Source organism: Schistocerca piceifrons, chromosome 1 (assembly GCF_021461385.2).
Source record: "Schistocerca piceifrons isolate TAMUIC-IGC-003096 chromosome 1, iqSchPice1.1, whole genome shotgun sequence".
In the NCBI taxonomy this organism is placed as follows: Eukaryota; Metazoa; Arthropoda; class Insecta; order Orthoptera; family Acrididae; genus Schistocerca; species Schistocerca piceifrons.
In genome coordinates this window covers 842,699,304-842,718,580 of record NC_060138.1, presented here as the reverse complement: position 1 = coordinate 842,718,580, position 19,277 = coordinate 842,699,304, and the positions used below count along the sequence as shown (strand labels likewise).

Genomic DNA, 19,277 nt, shown 5'->3' with positions numbered 1-19,277 from the left:
ACCCTGTATACGGAATGGTTCTTCGTGTAAAGAATATAATTAAAACATTACACTACTTTACAAAAACTTTATCAAACGATGTATTTGTACACATATCAGACACATTTTACAGAAATTTTACACGTATGTATAATCGTAAAATCTTATACAACTTCCGTAATAAAAACCTCATCGGTCTTAAATAGGATTGAAAATTTCAGTGAAATAAACTTTACTTTGCAATAATTGTGGCAAAGCAAATTCATATACAAATAATTACAATTTTATATAAAAAATATATTTATAGAGAGACAAAATGGTTCAAATGGCTCTGAGCACTATGGGACTTAACATCTGAGGTCATCAGTCCCCTAGAACTTAGAACTACTTATACCTAATTAACCTAAGGACAGAACACAGATGCATGCCCGAGGCAGGATTCGAACCTGCGACCGTAGCGGTCTCCCGGTTCCAGACTGAAGCGCCTGGAACCGCTCGGCCACACCAGCCGGCTATAAAGAGACACACACAAGCATTAGGCTGTGACGCAACAGAACAAAAGAGTGGTTATGGCTCTGCCACGTCGCACTCGTGCAGCCAGCGTGTAAGCCGCCCCAGCAGCGTCACTACAGCAAGCAAAGCCGTTCGAGGCCGTCATTGAGCCTGCAGGCAGTGTCCGGTATAGGGCACGAGACTGAGGAGCCCGCAGGCAGACAGACAGGCGTCAACGGATCCCAATGTCTTGACTATGTGAGTGTAAAGCAATCTAGGTGTTGTCAGCTCCCTTCAATACTCTGCCTGCCTTGGTGGAATCCATGACTCTTCTATCCCTGTGCTCTAGCTTCCGGAGATGTGCTTTGGCTCCTCAGGCGGGCAGTGGGGACGCCTCCTCTTGTTGCCGCTGCTGCGGCTCCTTCTTCGCCCCTCGGTTTAGATAAATGGCAAATCTGCAACAACGAGCAGTCTCTCAAAACTCGTACCCAACAAATTTAAATAACGATATACAGGATGAAAAGTATTTAAACCGACAAACACTGGGAGGTTGTAGGGGACATCGAAACAAATATTTTTTCCTAATATCATTTTAAACCGGTAGAGGAAGATTTCTCTGGCTACAAATTAACTAAACCAACAAACACTTTTCCATTTTTTTATGACCAAGAGACAACACATTAACGCAATCCTATTTCAATTACAGTAGATTTTCAAAATTGCCTCCATTGACACGTAAGCAAAGGTTATACCGTCGGATCATGTTCTGTCTGACACGGGCAAAAACCCCAGGAGTACACTGAACTGTTCCTGCTGCAGCTGCAACCAGATCCTCTTCTGATGCAACAGGAGTTGCGTAAACAAGATTGCGCATCTCTCCGCACACAAAAAGTCCAGAGGGGACATGTCTGGGGATCGAGCAGGCCATGGTACAGGACCACGTTTCTGGAAACTGTCGGTCCAGGAATCGACGCACACGACGACTGAAATTTGCCGGCGCCCCGTCATGTTGGAACCACATGCGTTGTCTTGTAGGGAGCGGGACGTCTTCCAGCAATTCTGGCAATGCTCTGACGAGAAAAATTGCTATAGTGCCTGCCATTTAATGGTCTAGGTAGCAGAGGATAGAAATGTAGGATGCATTTCTCACTGTTCCAGGTACCACTGCGAAAACTGTGCTCTGGGTGGATAATCAACTGGTTCCAGGTTGTGGACACGCTGTATGTGAAATGGACGTAACAAGTGCTTTCGAAGGATTGTTCTTACATTCGTCTGATTCGTCCTCATGTTACGTGCAATTGCACGAGTGCTGATTGAAAGATCGCGCTCAAAATGCTGCAAGACAGCTTCCTCAAATTGCAGCGTTCTTACCGAGCGACGGCGTCCCTCCAAGATAATCTGCAAAATGGCCCGGTCTCACGCAGACGTTGGTACACAGCAGCAAAGGTCGTATGATGCGGGATACGGCGTTTAGGATATTGTTGTTGATAAACCCGCTGTGCAGCTCGTCCGTTGTGGTGCGCTACGTAGTACGCACCAACGATATCAGTGTACTCACTCCAGGTGTATCGCTCCATTAGTAAACAGAGACAATGCACTACTACACTAGTGGACAGCAGTTGCCTACAACTGAAGAGCGTAATAAGCCCTCTAACAACTGAAGATCGTAATACGGCCTCTAACAACTGAAGAGCGTAAAACGGCCTCTACCGGTTTAAATAATCCTCATAGGAAAAAATGACATTAGGGAAAAATATTTGTTTAGATGTCCCCTACAACCTCCCAGAGTTTGTCGATTTAAATACTTTTCACCCTGTATACACTACTGGCCCCCCAAAATGTAGCTCCAAGAAAGACCGAAGATATCACAGCCAAATTTATTTGGGAGTTCACATATTGTACAAAGATAAGACGATTGAAAATACAGCCCCTTGTGAAGTAAGGAAGATGTTGAAGTCAGTACTGAATGTAGCCGCCATTGCTGGCTGTAACTGCTGCTAGACGTCTTGACACTGAATCAAAGAAGCGCTACATGTGTCGCTGGGCTATAGCAATCCATGCTGCTTCCACATGTTACCAAAATTGATCTGGCGTAGTAGCGGCTGGTGTAGCCCGGACCAGTCGTCCCGCAATCACCGACCAGATGTTTTCCATAGGCGAGAGATCGGAAGAATAGGGAGGCCAAGGCAGCAATGCAGTCCGAAGAGCGACGAAGGATTCTTGAACATTGCACATTATCCTGTGGCAATGTGGCGGGGGTGGCACCGTAGCTGTGGGAGGACAACAGACCCCAACACTTCAGAGATGTAACGCTGGCTGTTTAGTGTACTGCCAGTGCGTACTAGGGGAGTGCGGGAGTGGTATACAGTATCACTTCAATCCATAATACCAGGTGCAGGAGCAATATGACGTTGCACAAGGCAATAGTTCAACAGTGTCTCACCACGGTGTCTCCAGACTCCAAACCGACCATCTTGGAGGTGCACGCATAATTGGAATTCGTCGGTAAAAACCATCGTTCATCGCACCACTGCCGGTACAAACGCGTATGGCTTTGACTCAGTGTTAAACGCAGCAATGGATGCCTTATGGACAATTCATCCTTCTGCATACGACATCAATTGGTACCCGCGGTAACTGCTTTTTGAGGAATACACCGAATTTGTTGTGAAATGGTTCGTGATGTGACAGAGCGAACCCTCACTGTCATGCACAGAATATGCCTGTCGTCACGTGCATTGCTGCAGTGAGATGAGTGTAATCGATACTCTCGGTCCACCGTTCCCTCCTTCATCCAGAAATTACAGATCCGCATCACAGTGGCTTGGTTCCGTCCGAAACGATCACCGATTTATCTGAACGGTAATCCGCAATCCCCATAGGCAACTATTCTTCCTCCGTCGAACACCGAAACGTGCACGATAGACGCTCGGTCTCTTCTACGGGGCATACTGAAGATGCATACACAAAAAAGCCTAACGAAAGAAGAATTCCAGTGCGTCTGTTACCCCTTTATATAAGCGCTTGCAGGTCGCGCTACTGGGGTCCGTGATGTGCGCCTGCGCTGAAATGCTAATCATGTGCATCTCTCGTCGCCACAAACGCACGCGCACGCTGCAAATTTCACTTGAATGGGATGCTTCTTGCAGGGTGATGCATTTTGGGTAATCAGCAGTGTATATATCGTGTACACGATCTCTATCGACAAAATTTCGGAGGCTGCTCTGGAACGTTCTCTGATTATTTCGATATAATGGACCTGTTGTCTCCAGTGACTCGTTGCAGAGCTATAATTATTTGCTTTGTTACTTAACGTGATGAAATCTTCTCAGGCCGCGCGGCCCCCACCACCAACCCACGCGTGGAGGGGGGGGGGGATGGAGGGGGTGGGGGGTGGGAGATGGCGGCCGCTCAGCTATATAGGCGGGACGCCCGCGCATCATCGACACTTCGCCAAAAGATGATGAGAATGACGTCGCGGAATGTGAACGCAGCCACCCGGATGGAAAGCCCAAAATATTTCATCAGCAGTATACGCCGGGAAGGCCTACATTCACGTTACACTTAAGTTACCTGTGTTTCTGTGACAATGATTCTATAATAGTGGAAAAGTCTGTAATATAATGTACAGCACAAAAAGCTGACGAGTGCAACAACGCTCAGACAGATGCAAAGGTACTGTGATGTGATTGCCGTCACTGCTGGGACAGCTTAGCATGGCGCCTTTTTACCGCTTTTTCCACTGCAGTCAGTGAACCCATACACGAAGTGCACAGTGGCCATTACGGTCAAAGTTTGATGAACGTTACAGGATAAAAACCAATAGAGAACCGAGCAGTACTGTTCGAAGAGCAAAGTGGAGATTACCGATGAGAACTACAAGTAAAGGGTTTGAGTAGCACGAGTTTGTTTCCAAACAAAACAGACAGCACCTATCGGAAACATTTGCACTGTTCCGCAGATATGCCAGTTCAACACGGATACAAAGATGTTCAAATGTGTGTGAATTCCTAAGGGACCAAACTGCCGAGGTCATCGGTCCCTAGAGTTAGACACTACTTAAACTAACTTAAACTATCTTATGCTAAGAACAACACACACACCCATGCCCGAGGGAGGACTCGAACCTCCGGCGGGAGCGGCCACCCAATCCGTGACATAGCGCCTCAAACCACTCGGCCACTCCGCGCGGCGGATACAAACAGACACGGGAGTAAGAAATACGACAAATACACCAAGTCGGCAGAAACCACGAGTCTCTTATTCGAAAATACTCAGATAGTATCTCTGAACAACCTCTGAAATTTTGTAGAACGAAGGGAATGCAATCTGTGCAGGGTGTCCCAGGAGCAGTGGACAATATTTACGGATTTGACAGGAACGATCATTCGAAGCAAAAAACTTTGATAGAAATGGACTGTAAAACTCATACCTTAAGAGCTATGAGCACGTCCTCATCTTCCATAATATGAAACAGATCTCTTCTACTGCAGTCTCTTTGCTTTCATTATTTTAGGAGGCAGTATGGACCAAAACAAGAAGAAAATGCATACATTAAGTGCTATGAGCACTTGTGTGCCACGGTAGAGATGTGTTTCACAATAGCGAAGATGGACAACTCCTACTAACTCTCAAAACAGTTTCTGACACCATTACCCCTGAGTGCAGGCAGGTATTAGCTAACCCCCCCCCCCCCCCCAACACACACACACACACACACAAAATCAAAAAATGGCTCTGAGCACTATGCGACTTAACTTCTAAGGTCATCAGTCGCCTAGAACTTAGAACTAATTAAACCTAACTAACCTAAGGACATCACACACATCCATGCCCGAGGCAGGATTCGAACCTGCGACCGTAGCGGTCTACATCTACATCTACATTGATACTCCGCAAGCCACCCAACGATGTGTGGTGGAGGGCACTTTACGTGCCACTGTCATTACCTCCCTTTCCTGTTCCAGTCGCGTATGGTTCGCGGGAAGAACGACTGTCTGAAAGCCTCCGTGCGCGCTCTTATCTCTCTAATTTTACATTCGTGATCTCCTCGGGAGGTATAAGTAGGGGGAAGCAATATATTCGATACCTCATCCAGAAACGCACCCTCTCGAAACCTGGCGAGCAAGTTACACCGCGATGCAGAGTGCCTCTCTTGCAGAGTCTGCCACTTGAGTTTATTAAACATCTCCGTAACGCTATCACGGTTACCAAATAACCCGATAACGAAACGCGCCGCTCTTCTTTGGATCTTCTCTATCTCTTCCGTCAACCCGACCTGGTACGGATCCCACACTGATGAGCAATACTCAAGTATAGGTCGAACGTGTGTTCTGTAAGCCACCTCCTTTGTTGATGGACTACATTTTCTAAGGACTCTCCCAATGAATCTCAACATGGTACCCGCCTTACGAACAATTAATTTTATATGATCATTCCACTTCAAATCGTTCCGCACGCATACTCCCAGATATTTTACAGACGTAACTGCTACCAGTGTTTGTTCCGCTATCATATAATCATACAATAAAGGATCCTTCTTTCTATGTATTCGCAATACATTACATTTGTCTATGTTAAGGGTCGGTTGCCACTCCCTGCACCAAGTGCCTATCCGCTGCAGATCTTCCTGCATTTCGCTACAATTTTCTAATGCTGCAACTTCTCTGTATACTACAGCATCATCCGCGAAAAGCCGCATGGAACTTCCGACACTATCTACTAAGTCATTTATATATATTGTGAAAAGCAATGGTCCCATAACACTCCCCTGTGGCACGCCAGAGGTTACTTTAACGTCTGTAGACGTCTCTCCATTGATAACAACATGCTGTGTTCTGTTTGCTAAAAACTCTTCAATCCAGCCACACAGCTGGTCTGATATTCCGTAGGCTCTTACTTTGTTTATCAGGCGACAGTGCGGAACTGTATCGAACGCCTTCCGGAAGTCAAGAAAAATAGCATCTACCTGGGAGCCTGTATCTAATAGTTTCTGGGTCTCATGAACAAATAAGGCGAGTTGGGTCTCACACGATCGCTGTTTCCGGAATCCATGTTGATTCCTACATAGTAGATTCTGGGTTTCCAGAAATGACATGATACGCGAGCAAAAAACATGTTCTAAAATTCTACAAGAGATCGACGTAAGAGATATAGGTCTATAGTTTTGCGCATCTGCTCGACGACCCTTCTTGAAGACTGGGACTATCTGTGCTCTTTTCCAATCATTTGGAACCCTCCGTTCCTCTAGAGACTTGCGGTACACGGCTGTTAGAAGGGGGGCAAGTTCTTTCGCGTACTCTGTGTAGAATCGAATTGGTATCCCGTCAGGTCCAGTGGACTTTCCTCTATTGAGTGATTCCAGTTGCTTTTCTATTCCTTGGACACTTATTTCGATGTCAGCCATTTTTTCGTTTGTGCGAGGATTTAGAGAAGGAACTGCAGTGCGGTCTTCCTCTGTGAAACAGCTTTGGAAAAAGGTGTTTAGTATTTCAGCTTTACGCGTGTCATCCTCTGTTTCAATGCCATCATCATCCCGTAGTGTCTGCATATGCTGTTTCGAGCCACTTACTGATTTAACGTAAGACCAGAACTTCCTAGGATTTTCTGTCAAGTCGGTACATAGAATTTTACTTTCGAATTCAATGAACGCTTCACGCATAGCCCTCCTTACGCTAACTTTGACATCGTTTAGCTTCTGTTTGTCTGAGAGGTTTTGGCTGCGTTTAAACTTGGAGTGGAGCTCTCTTTGCTTTCGCAGTAGTTTCCTAACTTTGTTGTTGTACCACGGTGGGTTTTTCCCGTCCCTCACAGTTTTACTCGGCACGTACCTGTCTAAAACGCATTTTACGATTGCTCGGCTCCAGACTGTAGCGCCTAGAACCGCACGGCCACTCAGACCGGCACACACAAAATCACCCCAACATTAGTGCGTAATTGAACTTCAGAATGAAGACGAATTGTTTTTGAACATTTTTAATTTTAAAATGAACTAAGCTAACTTACGTTTAAACAATGGAAAATCCAAGATGGAATAATGGCAGTATTATCAGGAGGACAGACTGCTATCACCATGTAGTGGAAATGTTGAGTCGCAGACAAGCACAATAAAAAGACTGCTAAACGGGTGAGCTTTCGGCCATAAAGCCTTCTTCTGAAGCGGACAACGCACACACTCTCACATTCACGCAAATCCAACTCAACAGAGTCGGCAGTCGGAGACAATTATAATGTGCGTATGAGCTGTGGTCGTGTGAATATGTATGTGTGTCGTCCACTACAGAATAAGGCTTTTTGTCCGAAGCTTTCTTGTTTAGCAGGTTTTTTGTTTTACCTATCTGTGTCTCTACATTTTCGTATGGTGGGCAGCAGTCTATCCTTTTTATAATATTGTCATAGTTTTCCTGAATTGCTTGGTCAACGATGCAGTTGGTACTGCTTATTTCTAACCACAGTTTTCATGATGATGAAGTGAATCTCGGTGCATCACACGTGCTTCCCACAAATCCTCCTCAGAAAAGAAAGCCAGCAACTCTCCACATCTACGGTGGACACGTTTTGCAATTCCAGGTCTATAGCAGGCACTACCTACAACTCGGAAAAGGCATTTCCGTTGCATGTTTCAGCACATGCGATGCATATGTCTCAGTTTTACTATCGTAGATACGTGGTACAAAGGACTATGTGGGGAAGATAATATTCCTACATTCGTTTCTCAAGCTGTAACCTTCACAATATTGTGTTACGCAATAGTGCTAGTACTTAAAAAAAGTTGTTGTTAGTAACCTATGGAATAAGTATTACAATCTTAGAAAATAGTGACAATAGTAAAGATCTATTAAAAATAATTTAGTTTCGTGACCGAAACACAACTGAACCCTTTTGTTTTTAGCCGGCAGAAAATTAAATTTTGTTCCTGAGGGGGTCATTACCCCCAGGTTGGGAGACATTGGCTTAAGGTATGCACTTTAGAGCCCATGTTTATTAGAGTTTTTTTTCTTTCTTTGGTCAATACTACCACCTCTCAATATATGCAAAGCAAAGAGCTTGCAGCAGAAGAGATTTGCTTCACAGTATCGAAGGTGAAGTAGTGCTGAGAGCTCATAAGGTATGCATTTTAGAGCCTATGATTACTTGACTTTTTTCCTTGCCATAACCATGAATATTGAGCATTCCTTCTGATACACCCCGTTTATGTATATAAACCGGTATATGAGTGGCATTTCTTTCGTTGAAAGTGTCCACTTATCGTTCATCTGTTACATCTCAATGATTGGTGCCGTTTAAGAGACATGTGTGTGTGTATACATGGAGGCAGGTGCCTTAATTTAAGTGGAAAGTACAGAAAAATTGGCCCCAGGAAGAGAAAACAATACCCACCACATGGAAGGAAAACTTGTGCTTCTGAGAGAGAGACAGATAGGCAGACAGAGAGTGGGACGAGAGAGAAACATTTTTGGTTAAATTTGCAAGAACAATATTGCCAATAATTTTTTAATTTGGTGAATATATGGTGTTATTTAGCATCCACTCACATTCGTATTCCTTGTTGTGGTAACACTTATCTGAATGTGGTCTGGGTCTCAGACATAGCACGCTGTATTAATATGTGACGGGAAACATAGATGAATTGAAAATACACATTTTGTCAGTTACTTCAAGATTCTATCACTAAACTATCGATGCAACAAATTTATTATTTGACTTTTTTTTCGGACTTGAGTAGAGGGAATAATCTCGTTTTGCTGAAGGCATCTATCCTCAGATATATAAACTTGATTCTGTTCTTATAAAATGTAGAAAAAATGTGGTCCGTGTCTAAAATAAATACATCGCCTGAATCTCATCAGTCAGTCGTCACTGGAGGACACAGATTAAAGAAAGAAAATCTGAAACCCGAATAGTGTTGCATAATCTCTTTATATAGTTGCACTGTTAGTATGTCAGCAAAGACGATCGGACCGCCTATAGTTTTCACCTTTGGCGATGTTGAAGGTTACGTTAGTCCTGCAAGTGTCTTTTACACCTACATCGTACGTCAAGACTGTATTAAGTGACCTGGTACAATGGGTACCCCATTCTCGAGGGCGGTGATTTAACTCTCCGTAAGCCCATCCGGCAGCATTTCCCGTGAATTTCTCAAATCGCTTGAAGCGAATGCCAGGGCTGCTATATTTAAAATGGCACGCCGGTCCCCTCTCATTCTTTTCCAGTCCAAGCTTTACTGCGTGCCTAATAGTCTCGTTGAGGACGGGACGATAAACTCTAGTGTTCCTTCCATCTGTTAAGGCTGCTGCACCTTATCATCATTCGAATCCGCGGACGCTTTCCAGTTAAGCCCCTCTCTTTAGTTTTTTGCGGAACAGTGGGAGTCATGAACACTAAGATACAAAGTTTTCGAGCAAATTAGGAGATATATACAGCTTTCGCACAGTACTTCCTCCTCTTAGAATTTGCGCAATGAACGTAACAGCGATAAAGATTTTACGCAAATTGAAAACTGAAGTGCGCTTCCAAGACACTTAACTCTGTCAGTGGAACGACAAAGTTAGGCGTCACATATGCGGTAATAATTTGAAATATGTATTTTTGGTTGCTCCTCTAGCTTCAAGAATTTCATTTTTTCGAGCAATATTTTAACAGTTGTTCTGGTCGTCTTACACTGAAGCCGCTGCAAGCAAATGTCGTACAAGTGATTGCCACCTGGAGTCCACGCACATTGTGCAGACATATGGCATCTTCAACACAGCAGGACATTTGGAAATATTACCGTAAATGAAGTCAGAAAAATCTGAAGAACACAATCACGTCTCCACTGCCCTGGCGAACACCGTTGGACATGCAAATTGTCTCCTTTAAAAGCGTCGAAATTCCACTCTGCGTTCTATTAAGTGAATGCGACAAAATTTTGACACATGGGTCTTCCAGCCTTCACACTGTTATGGACTAGGATCTATTGGTATAAGAGTACTCACAGCAGCACGGCAAGGTCGAGTGCCATGATCCCGACGGACAACAAGTGGAAAGCTCCAGGGAAGTAATCGATGGACGCCGTGAAGATAGCGTTGTAGATGGGAGGCCCCACCAGCGGGGCCAAAGCCTCCAAGGTCACCGCCAGCGCGAACACCTGGCCTGTGGACACACAAAACAGAGGGGCACTGCAACGACATACAGTCGACATACAGTCGGACACTATAAGTCTACATACAACCCATTTTGTAGCATGTTGCATACAGCCTGGAAGCACAGAGGTAGACGTGCAACTCTGTGCTTACAACCACATCCACAATAACATAAACCAAGGTCTTCAGATTGGTATCTCCCTCATCCTCTGGTTGCTCCTCTCAACCCCCACCCTCTGCCGCGCCTTCTGCACCCTTCGTCTCCTTTCCCAAGGTGGCTTCTGTCGACTCCCCCTCCTGGATGATGCCCACTCTCCCTCCATTTATCCCCCCCCCTATCAACTCTGATCCTCACCTCCCCCTCCCTTCCTCTGTCCTTTCCCTGGACTCCCTCTCCCCCCCCCCCCCCCACCATCCCGTTTTTTCCCCGGCTATCCTCTCTCTGCCTTCCTTCTCTTCCCTTCCCTGCCTTTTCCACTCCTTCTCGCATCCGCCCAGCCCCCCCGTTTTCTATGTCCGCTCCCTCCATCGGCTCCCCCTTTTTTTCTTTTCTTTCCTCCCCCCTTTTTACCCCCTCTTTGGTCCAGGTCTCCTCCCCCCCCCCCATCTGCCACTGTGTCACCTGTATAGTGCTGTTATAAATGAGTGTTCACTGTTGTGTGTCCCCTGTCAGTGTTGCGAACAGCCACCATACTGTCGCTAGTTGTGTTTTTTATCTCATGCGAACAGAAACCACACCGTCGCCATTTTTTAAAATTGTGCTTGCCTCCTTCTTGTGTATCTTCATCCGCATCGTCACCTCAGTGTTTTTTATATTTTAAACTCCACAACTTTCCGCCATTTTACAGTTTTTTACAATGTCATCGTTTTATCGCCTGTTTTACTTGTTTGTTTATATTCTCATTACGTTTTTTGCCTTTTCTGTAGGCTGTAGAGAAGCATATTACGCTGCTCACAGCCCCCACCCCCCACGGGGCGGGGGAGGGGGGGGGGGTTCATGCACTGCAAGTGTGATAGATGCGTTTGTTTACTGCGATACAGAAGTCAACATACACTTCGAGTCTGTCGCTAGTTGCAAGAGAGACGTTGCAGAGAACACAGTGCAAGTGGTGTGGTTTGTTGATATTACAGACATGTATTCCAATACATAATTCGATCGTGTAACATGGATTCAAAAAGAACCGACATACCAATAGAGGTGAGGAAAAATATTATTGAGTTCAGTAAAAAGGTCTTTTCACTGCGGAAAATTGGGGAAATTGCTTTAAGGAGCCATGGAAGTGTCCAAACCGTAATAGGAAATTACAGGGATCGAGGAAGTGTAGAAAACAGTGCTAGATGGGGACGACCACCAAAATTATCTAACAGGGAGCGCCGACACATCATTAGAAAAGTGAATGCGGATCCCAGAATTACAGCTACGGAGTTGGCATTACATGTCGCAAATAATAGTGGAAATAATGTTCATCCCATAACAGTACGGAGACTGCTGCACAGTGTTGGATTAGAAAGTAGTTGGCATTACATGTCGCAAATAATAGTGGAAATAACGTTCATCCCACAACAGTACGAAGACTGCTGCACAATCTTGGATTTGAAAGTAGAACAGCAAAGAAGAAACCATTCATAACCACGGTAAATGAACAGAAGCGCCTAGAATTTGCAAATCTGCACCGAAATAAAGATTCCTCATTACTCTCCACGGATGAGCGTAAGTTTATCATCTTCCAGTGTGATGTACAGCAAAAGGTGTGGCCACAAAGGAATGAAAGTTGGAAGAAGAGAAATCTTGTCCCATCAGTGAAGTATGGTGAGGGAAATATTCTTGTGTGGGGTTGCATGTCTGGAGCTGGAGTTGCGAATTTAGTATTTACTGAAGGTATTATGGGTAAAAGGAAGTATATCACCATCTTAAAGGAGAATCTGAAGCAATCTGCGGAGAAACTGGGACTAAGAACAGACTGGATGTTTCAGCAAGACAATGACCCCAAGCATACGGCCATTGTCATAAAAGAATGGCTACTTTACAATGTACCAAAAAGTTGCATTCGCCTCCCCAGTCACCAGACATTAAACCAACTGGACATCTTTGGGGAGAACATAAACGTAGGATTAAAAAAAAATACAAAATCAAAAGCAAAAATGATTTAAAAGCAGCCTTAGTGAAAGAGTGGAATAACTTTACACCTGCGTACATAAAAAAAATTGGAATCTATGCCTCGACGTTTGGAAGCTGTGATTGAAGCAGAAGGTGGCAATACAAAATATTAAATTGTGCCGGAAAGTGAAGAGCATCACAGTGTATGTTTACTTTTGTGCCTGACCGCTGTTTCATTTGTATGCTCAAGATGTCAGTATATGGAATTATTATTAATTATGCAGTGTATATGTTGTTTTTCAGTTCCTAACATGTCTTTTTATATCACAGAAAGTGAATACATAATATTTTCTCGATTGATTTTGACTTCAAGTGTTATTTTTAGGGTGTATGTGGACTTTCGCGTCCCACTGTATATAAAGCGCACCTCAAACAGGAGACCATATAAACTTTTTTCCTCAGTTTCATGAGCATTAAGCCCAAATACAACCAGTGAGTAGAGTCTGAACCTACACTTCTACCCCAAATCGTTCTCTGCAAAAACTGATTAGTAGGTCTATCCTACCTTAAACTATAGTCTGGTATCTCTCAAGATTCGGTACCTACATAGACGATACTGCAAAGGTTATGAAGTGGACCGAAACATATTACATGATCATATCTAACGGTACAGAATCTCTGTGACACTGGAAAGTCGTTTATCAATGAGGAATTCAACTATTACCAACTACAAAAATCAAACACTGTCGAGCCACGTATCGCACAAGCGAATATTATCTGTTACGAAATCAGGTTCTCGTATTCGGAGTAATTTTGGATGTGTGACGGTGTAAACCCTTGCAAATGTTTGGTCATTATTACAGACACCAACATTGGTGTTATTCGGCATTGGGGTAAGAACACAGAGACGCAAGTGCAGGTTTCGAAGAACCTTTTCCAAAGATAAACTATTTTTACTCTACACATCTTATTTCGTTAATACAAATAATGAACTACAGTCTACCTTGAATTATATCCAGCGAGAATAAACATCCTTTGTTTAAGGCTTTAAACAATAAGCAGAAAATTGAAAGCTTAAATTTCAGACCTTCTTTCTGCTCACCTGTAAAACTAACGAAGTAATAAATGCGCTACAAAACATTTTGCATTGAAGGGAATCATTCGTTCTAATACATATTTTTTTTGTCTGGAAGGATATGTATCCACCTCCTACACTCTTGACGCAAACTCGATCTTGTTTGTAAGAAGTTGCTTTTCTCTCTAGATTTCTTTGAGCATATTCTTTATATTTTATCATTCCTAAATTTATTCTTTGCTTAAACAAAATTAGTACATCTGTCAAGTTTCGAAATATCACATTTGAATTAACTGTTTTCCAAAATGTACTTCACAAAACTTTGGTTAATTTTAAGTTGTAATTGTAAGTTTGTCGTTTTTAATTTAATTTTATTATTTTTTTTTTTGGGGGGGGGGGGGGGGAGAGGTGTTATCTCATGAGTAATCACACTCTGCTCTGATCCCACGCTTCATGGTTTCCTCCTATGCGTCAATCTACTCACCTCAGAATAGCTCTTGCACCCATCGTTCTCAATAATTTGTAGCATGTATTGTAATCTTTCTCTCTTCCCCTACATTTTCTGTCCTCTAAGACGCCCTCTAGTGCGACACGAATTATTCCCTGATATCCTAACGCATGTCCCATCAACATGTTCCCTTTTTCTAGCAATTGTTTTCCCAAAGATTTGTTTCTTAACGAATCCTTTGGAGAATCACCTGATTTTCTATCTTGTCAACTAATTTCATTTTCAGCTCATTTTGTAACACCACATCTCAACCACTTCGATTCTTTTCTTTCTGGTTTTCTCATATTGCGTGATTCACTCCCATACAATGGTGCTCTGTTACTGATAGACATTCTCAGAAACGCCTTTCTAAAATCCGGCCTGTGTCTGATATTAGCAGATTTCATTTGGCGGGGAATTATCTCTCTTTCTGTGCCAGTCTGCTTCCTATACCCTCCTTGCTCCACCCATTGTCCTTTACATTGTTTAAAAAATAGCAAACTTCTCTCATCTCGTCTTCTAAATCGTGCCCCGTTTTAATGTTTAGTTTGTCACTAATCAGATTTTAGCTGCTCCCCATCATAGTCGTCTATCTTGGTTTCCTTTAAATCTATATTTTGTGCTCATTAGACTTTTCATTCATTTCAACAGATGTAATTTTCCCTGACTTTCACAGGGGATAAAGGTCATCAACGAATCTTGTTATTGATATCCTTTCATCCTCAATTTTAATCCTGCTTCTGAATCTTCGTTTTCTTTCCTTCGTTATGTCTTAGATATACAGGTTGAACAGTAGAGGAGAAAGGCTGCATCCCTGTTCACGTCTTTTCTAATCCGAGTACTCCTCTGTTGATTTTCCATTCTTATTGGCTCTCTTGAATCTTGTAAATGTTCTGCATTACCTGTCTTTCCTTAAAGCATGCACTTATTTTCCTCACAATGTCATACATCTTGCACTGCTCTGTCACAGAAAGTTTCTTTAGACAGAGTCTTGATTTTTCTTAAATCTTAAACCTTTTATCATGCATAACGTTAGAACTACCTCTCACATTATTCTGGTCAGTATCTTGGACGTATGGACGGAAGCTCATTGTATGATACTTCCTGCATTTATCTGCCGTTGTGGCCCACGGGTTTGTGTCGATAATTTCTTCCTAAAGTTCTCTATCTCTAGTCTGAAATTATACACAAGCACTTGAGTAATCGCTAGGCTGCCTCATCTCCCAAATATTTTAGATATTCCAAAGGAATGATAGCTAACGTTTCTGCCTTATCTGATCGCAAGTCATCCGAATCTCTGTGCAACACAGTTTTTAATGCTGGATCTCGCGTGTCCTCTTATACTTCTATCGTACTGGAAGATAATTCCTGTGTCAAGACCAATCCACAATCTCCTCTGCCTTTCACAATGAAATTTATTTTGCCCTCTGAATGTCTCTCGATTCTCTTCACCTTCAGCTTAATCTTTATTACTGCTAAACTACGCGTCTGCACCTGGTTATCTCCACAGTTCAATAACTAATTTCGCAATGCCTGTCTCTCCGTTACTTAAGTCAATTAGTATCCATCTGTACCGTCAGTCCTTTTCTAAGTATACCTACCGCTCATTCGATTTTTGAGCAGCGTATTTGCTAGTACTATAAAACTCTTATGGAACTCAAGTAGTCTTTATCTCGTCTCGTTGCTATTGCTGAGCCCGTACCCTCCATTAGCCTGCCTTGTATTACTTCCTCTAGTGTTCATATTCCCCACGTTTGTCAGTTTTGAGTCCCCCTTTACACATAACGTTATCTATTAAATTATTTTATGTGTTGATTCTGTCTCGTCGTCTTCTCCTTTTGACGTTAGTGTGTACATATGAAGTATGATTGATCGCGTTCGTTTGGTTCCTATCGCTGCGCTGTTCATAATAACTATCTCATTGCTCTTTCTTCCTATTCATTACGTATCGTTCTCCCCTTACAACAGTTTCTGTTGCTTCTAATATCATCATATTTTCGTCTGACCACACATCGATATATTCATTCTCACGTTAACCTCCCCATTAGATAAAAAAAAATCCGTAAAACTGCTGTTATAAAAGTAAGATGATTTCTGAACTGCACTCACCTATCTCGTCCTTGGCGACCAGCTTCGTCAGCATTGCCTTGACCTGAACCCAGATCAAGGCTCCGAAGCAATTTATAGCTCCGCCTGCAAACAAATCAAAACTCATTTCATTGAGAGGTGCCATGTAGCGTCGGACAGGATAAGTAGGACCTTGGTGAAGGAGAACGCTACACAAGGTTTCTTTTGTGTGAATATACTTTGTATAATAAGACAAAGAAACACAAAGCAATATGTAAAGCAGCAATACATAGGATCTAGATACGTTACATAAACAACGGAATATAGAGCAAGAGTAGGGGAAGTGATAATTGTTAATGACGCTATATGATAAATCATACGCAATAAGAAGTCGCAGGATAGGTAACAACTTACCCAAGTACATGTACCACCACTCTGGTGATATGGCATAAATTATGGACGCAGCGATCTTGCAGGAGAAGGTGTTGAGGGCTATCCAGCCATCGGCTAGTTTCAACCATCTCACAAACAGCATCACGCCCACCATGGTACCTGCCGATATCGAGCGTGTTTTTTGAAACAGTGATTCACCTGTTCATTGATAGAGCGATGCAGGGTGACAAATATTAACTAACGTTATTCTTGTCAATATTCCTCTTTCTCGTCAAACAATCTTTATAGATCGTTGCATTGTGCTCTTACGACCTTACTGAAAGATAATTGTTCTGCATGTACTTACAACAAAAGCTGAAATAAGTTCCCAATACATACTATATTTACTCAAAGTGTCCTAAACGCTATAAAATAAAATTCTTTAAATAGAAGACAAAACAGGACTTAAGATCTCAGGATGACAAAATTTACGCAGATCGCACCAAAAGAACAGGACACGCAGGAATCCACAATTAAATGCTTCTGATGGTTACTTGCAGTTACACTTATAGTAGCTTTGAGTACACGGAGAGGAAAAATTTTTCTTGATCAATCAATGACTATGTTAACTGAAAGTTTTAGTATTAACAATGTGTACAGTATGCTTAACTGAATTTCCAATACTTTTGGTCATATCTAAAACTATATATACTAAGATGATATCTGTTCTTTCGGACAAGTCCGAAAGAACAGATACCATCTTAGTACATATATAGTTAAGGCTCACCGGCCAATTGACCATCTTCTGCTTCTGTGCGAATGCACAAACAGAGCCCGAACTCTTGCGGGAATCGGCAACGCGCCGCGAGTAATGAGTATAATGGGCGGGGCACTACGAATGTAGTGCGGGACAATACGTTGAGAATGTGAGTTTCGCGGGAGGCGTGCCAGAGATAAATCCCTGCAGTCGCGCTATCCTCTGTGTCCTCGGTGGCTCAGATGGACAGAGCGTCTGCCATGTAAGCAGGATATCCCGGGTTCGAGTCCCGGTCGGGGTACACATTTTCATCTGTCCCCGTTGACGTATGTCAACGCCTGTAAGCAGCTAAGGGTGTTCATTTCATCGTAATATCTAAAAGTATAACTAACGCTAATCCCTCACCTACAGCAGTGGTGCCGTTGGTAAAGAATCCGTAGAGAAGGAACGTGTCCAAGGTCCAATGGAACTTTCCGTTCGCGAACGGGTAGTTGACTGCGCCTTCTCCTGGAAATGTAGAATTCATTTCGTATTTATTATGATATTGTTTCCCACATGAGTTGCTGATCTTGGTTGATTAACTGTATCTGAATAATGAATGTGTCATCTTTCCTTTCAACTTAACTAGATCACAATGCCAAAACGCTGAAAATCACTTGAACGGCTGATATGCCCTGCTGATAATATTGCACTAGTAACGGAAACAGCTAGTGATTGTGTTTCAAACATTTACTTCTGTCTTCTCCATTAACTGCAAATAGCTTCGTGGAATCGCTCGATGAACAGCAAGGGAATAGACGCTCATGAAATCAGCTTTCGAGAGCCGCGCGGTCTCAGGCGTCTTGTCACGGTCTGCGAGGCTTCCTCCCGTCGGAGGTTCGAGTCCTCTCTCGGGCATGTGTGTGTGTGTGTGTGTGTGTGTGTGTGTGTGTGTGTGTGTGTGTGTGTGTGTGTGTGTGTGTGTGTGTGTGTCGTCCTTAGCGTAACTTATTGAAGTTAGATTAAGTAGTGTGTAAGCTTAGGGACTGATGACCTCAGCAGTTTGGTCCCATAAGACCTTACCACAAATTTCCAAATTTTTCAGCTTTCGAAAAGTGACGATGGAGCAGTAAGCATAGGGTTAGAGAAATTGCTAATCTGTTGACATGAAATTTAGAATTCATTCCTTACTGTTTCTCTTATCGTTGTGGTCTTCCGTCCGAAGACTGGTTTAATGCAGCTCACCCTTCTGTTCTATCCTGTGCAAGCTTCTTCATTTCTGAATAGCTAATGCAGCCTACCTCCTCCTGGATCTGATTACTGTTTTCATCTCGTGGTCACCCTGTACGATTTCTACCCGACACACTTTTCTCCAATACTAAATTGGTGATCGCTTGACGTCTCAGAATGTGTGCTATCAACTAACCACTTCTTCTAGTCAGGTTGCGCCATAAACTTCTTCTCCCCCCAGGTTTGTTCAGTACCTCCTCATTGGATATGTGATCTACACATCTAACTTTTAGCATTCTTCTTAGCACCTCATTTCAAAAGCTTCTTTTCTCTTCTTATCTAAATTGTTTGTCGTCTACGTTTCACTTCCGTCCATGGCCCCACTCCGTATAAATAGTTTCACAAAAGCTTCCTAATATGTAAATCTATATTCGATGTTAAAAAATTTCTCTTCTTCAGAAGCGCTTTTCTTGCCATTGCTAGTCTACGTTGTATATCCTCTCTTCTCTGGCCATCATCAGTTATTATGACGCCCGAATAACAAAACTCATCTACTACCCTCAGCAACACCTGATTTAATTCAATTACGTTCCATTATCACTGTTTTGCTATTGGTGATG

General features: G+C 43.0%; 1 protein-coding gene across 1 annotated transcript in view; it reads right to left on the bottom strand.

Moving 5' to 3' along the window:
- Positions 1 to 844: 844 nt before the first annotated feature.
- The window catches only part of LOC124775660 (proton-coupled folate transporter-like), a 37,173-nt gene continuing 18,740 nt past the window's right edge, over positions 845 to 19,277 (bottom strand). Inside the window, exons 6-9 of the mRNA XM_047250491.1 lie at positions 16,734 to 16,871; positions 16,362 to 16,445; positions 10,446 to 10,602; positions 845 to 926 (exon numbers count right to left, since the gene is read on the bottom strand). Coding sequence (XP_047106447.1) covers positions 845 to 926; positions 10,446 to 10,602; positions 16,362 to 16,445; positions 16,734 to 16,871 — 461 coding nt within the window. The remainder of the gene's footprint in view (positions 927 to 10,445; positions 10,603 to 16,361; positions 16,446 to 16,733; positions 16,872 to 19,277) is intronic.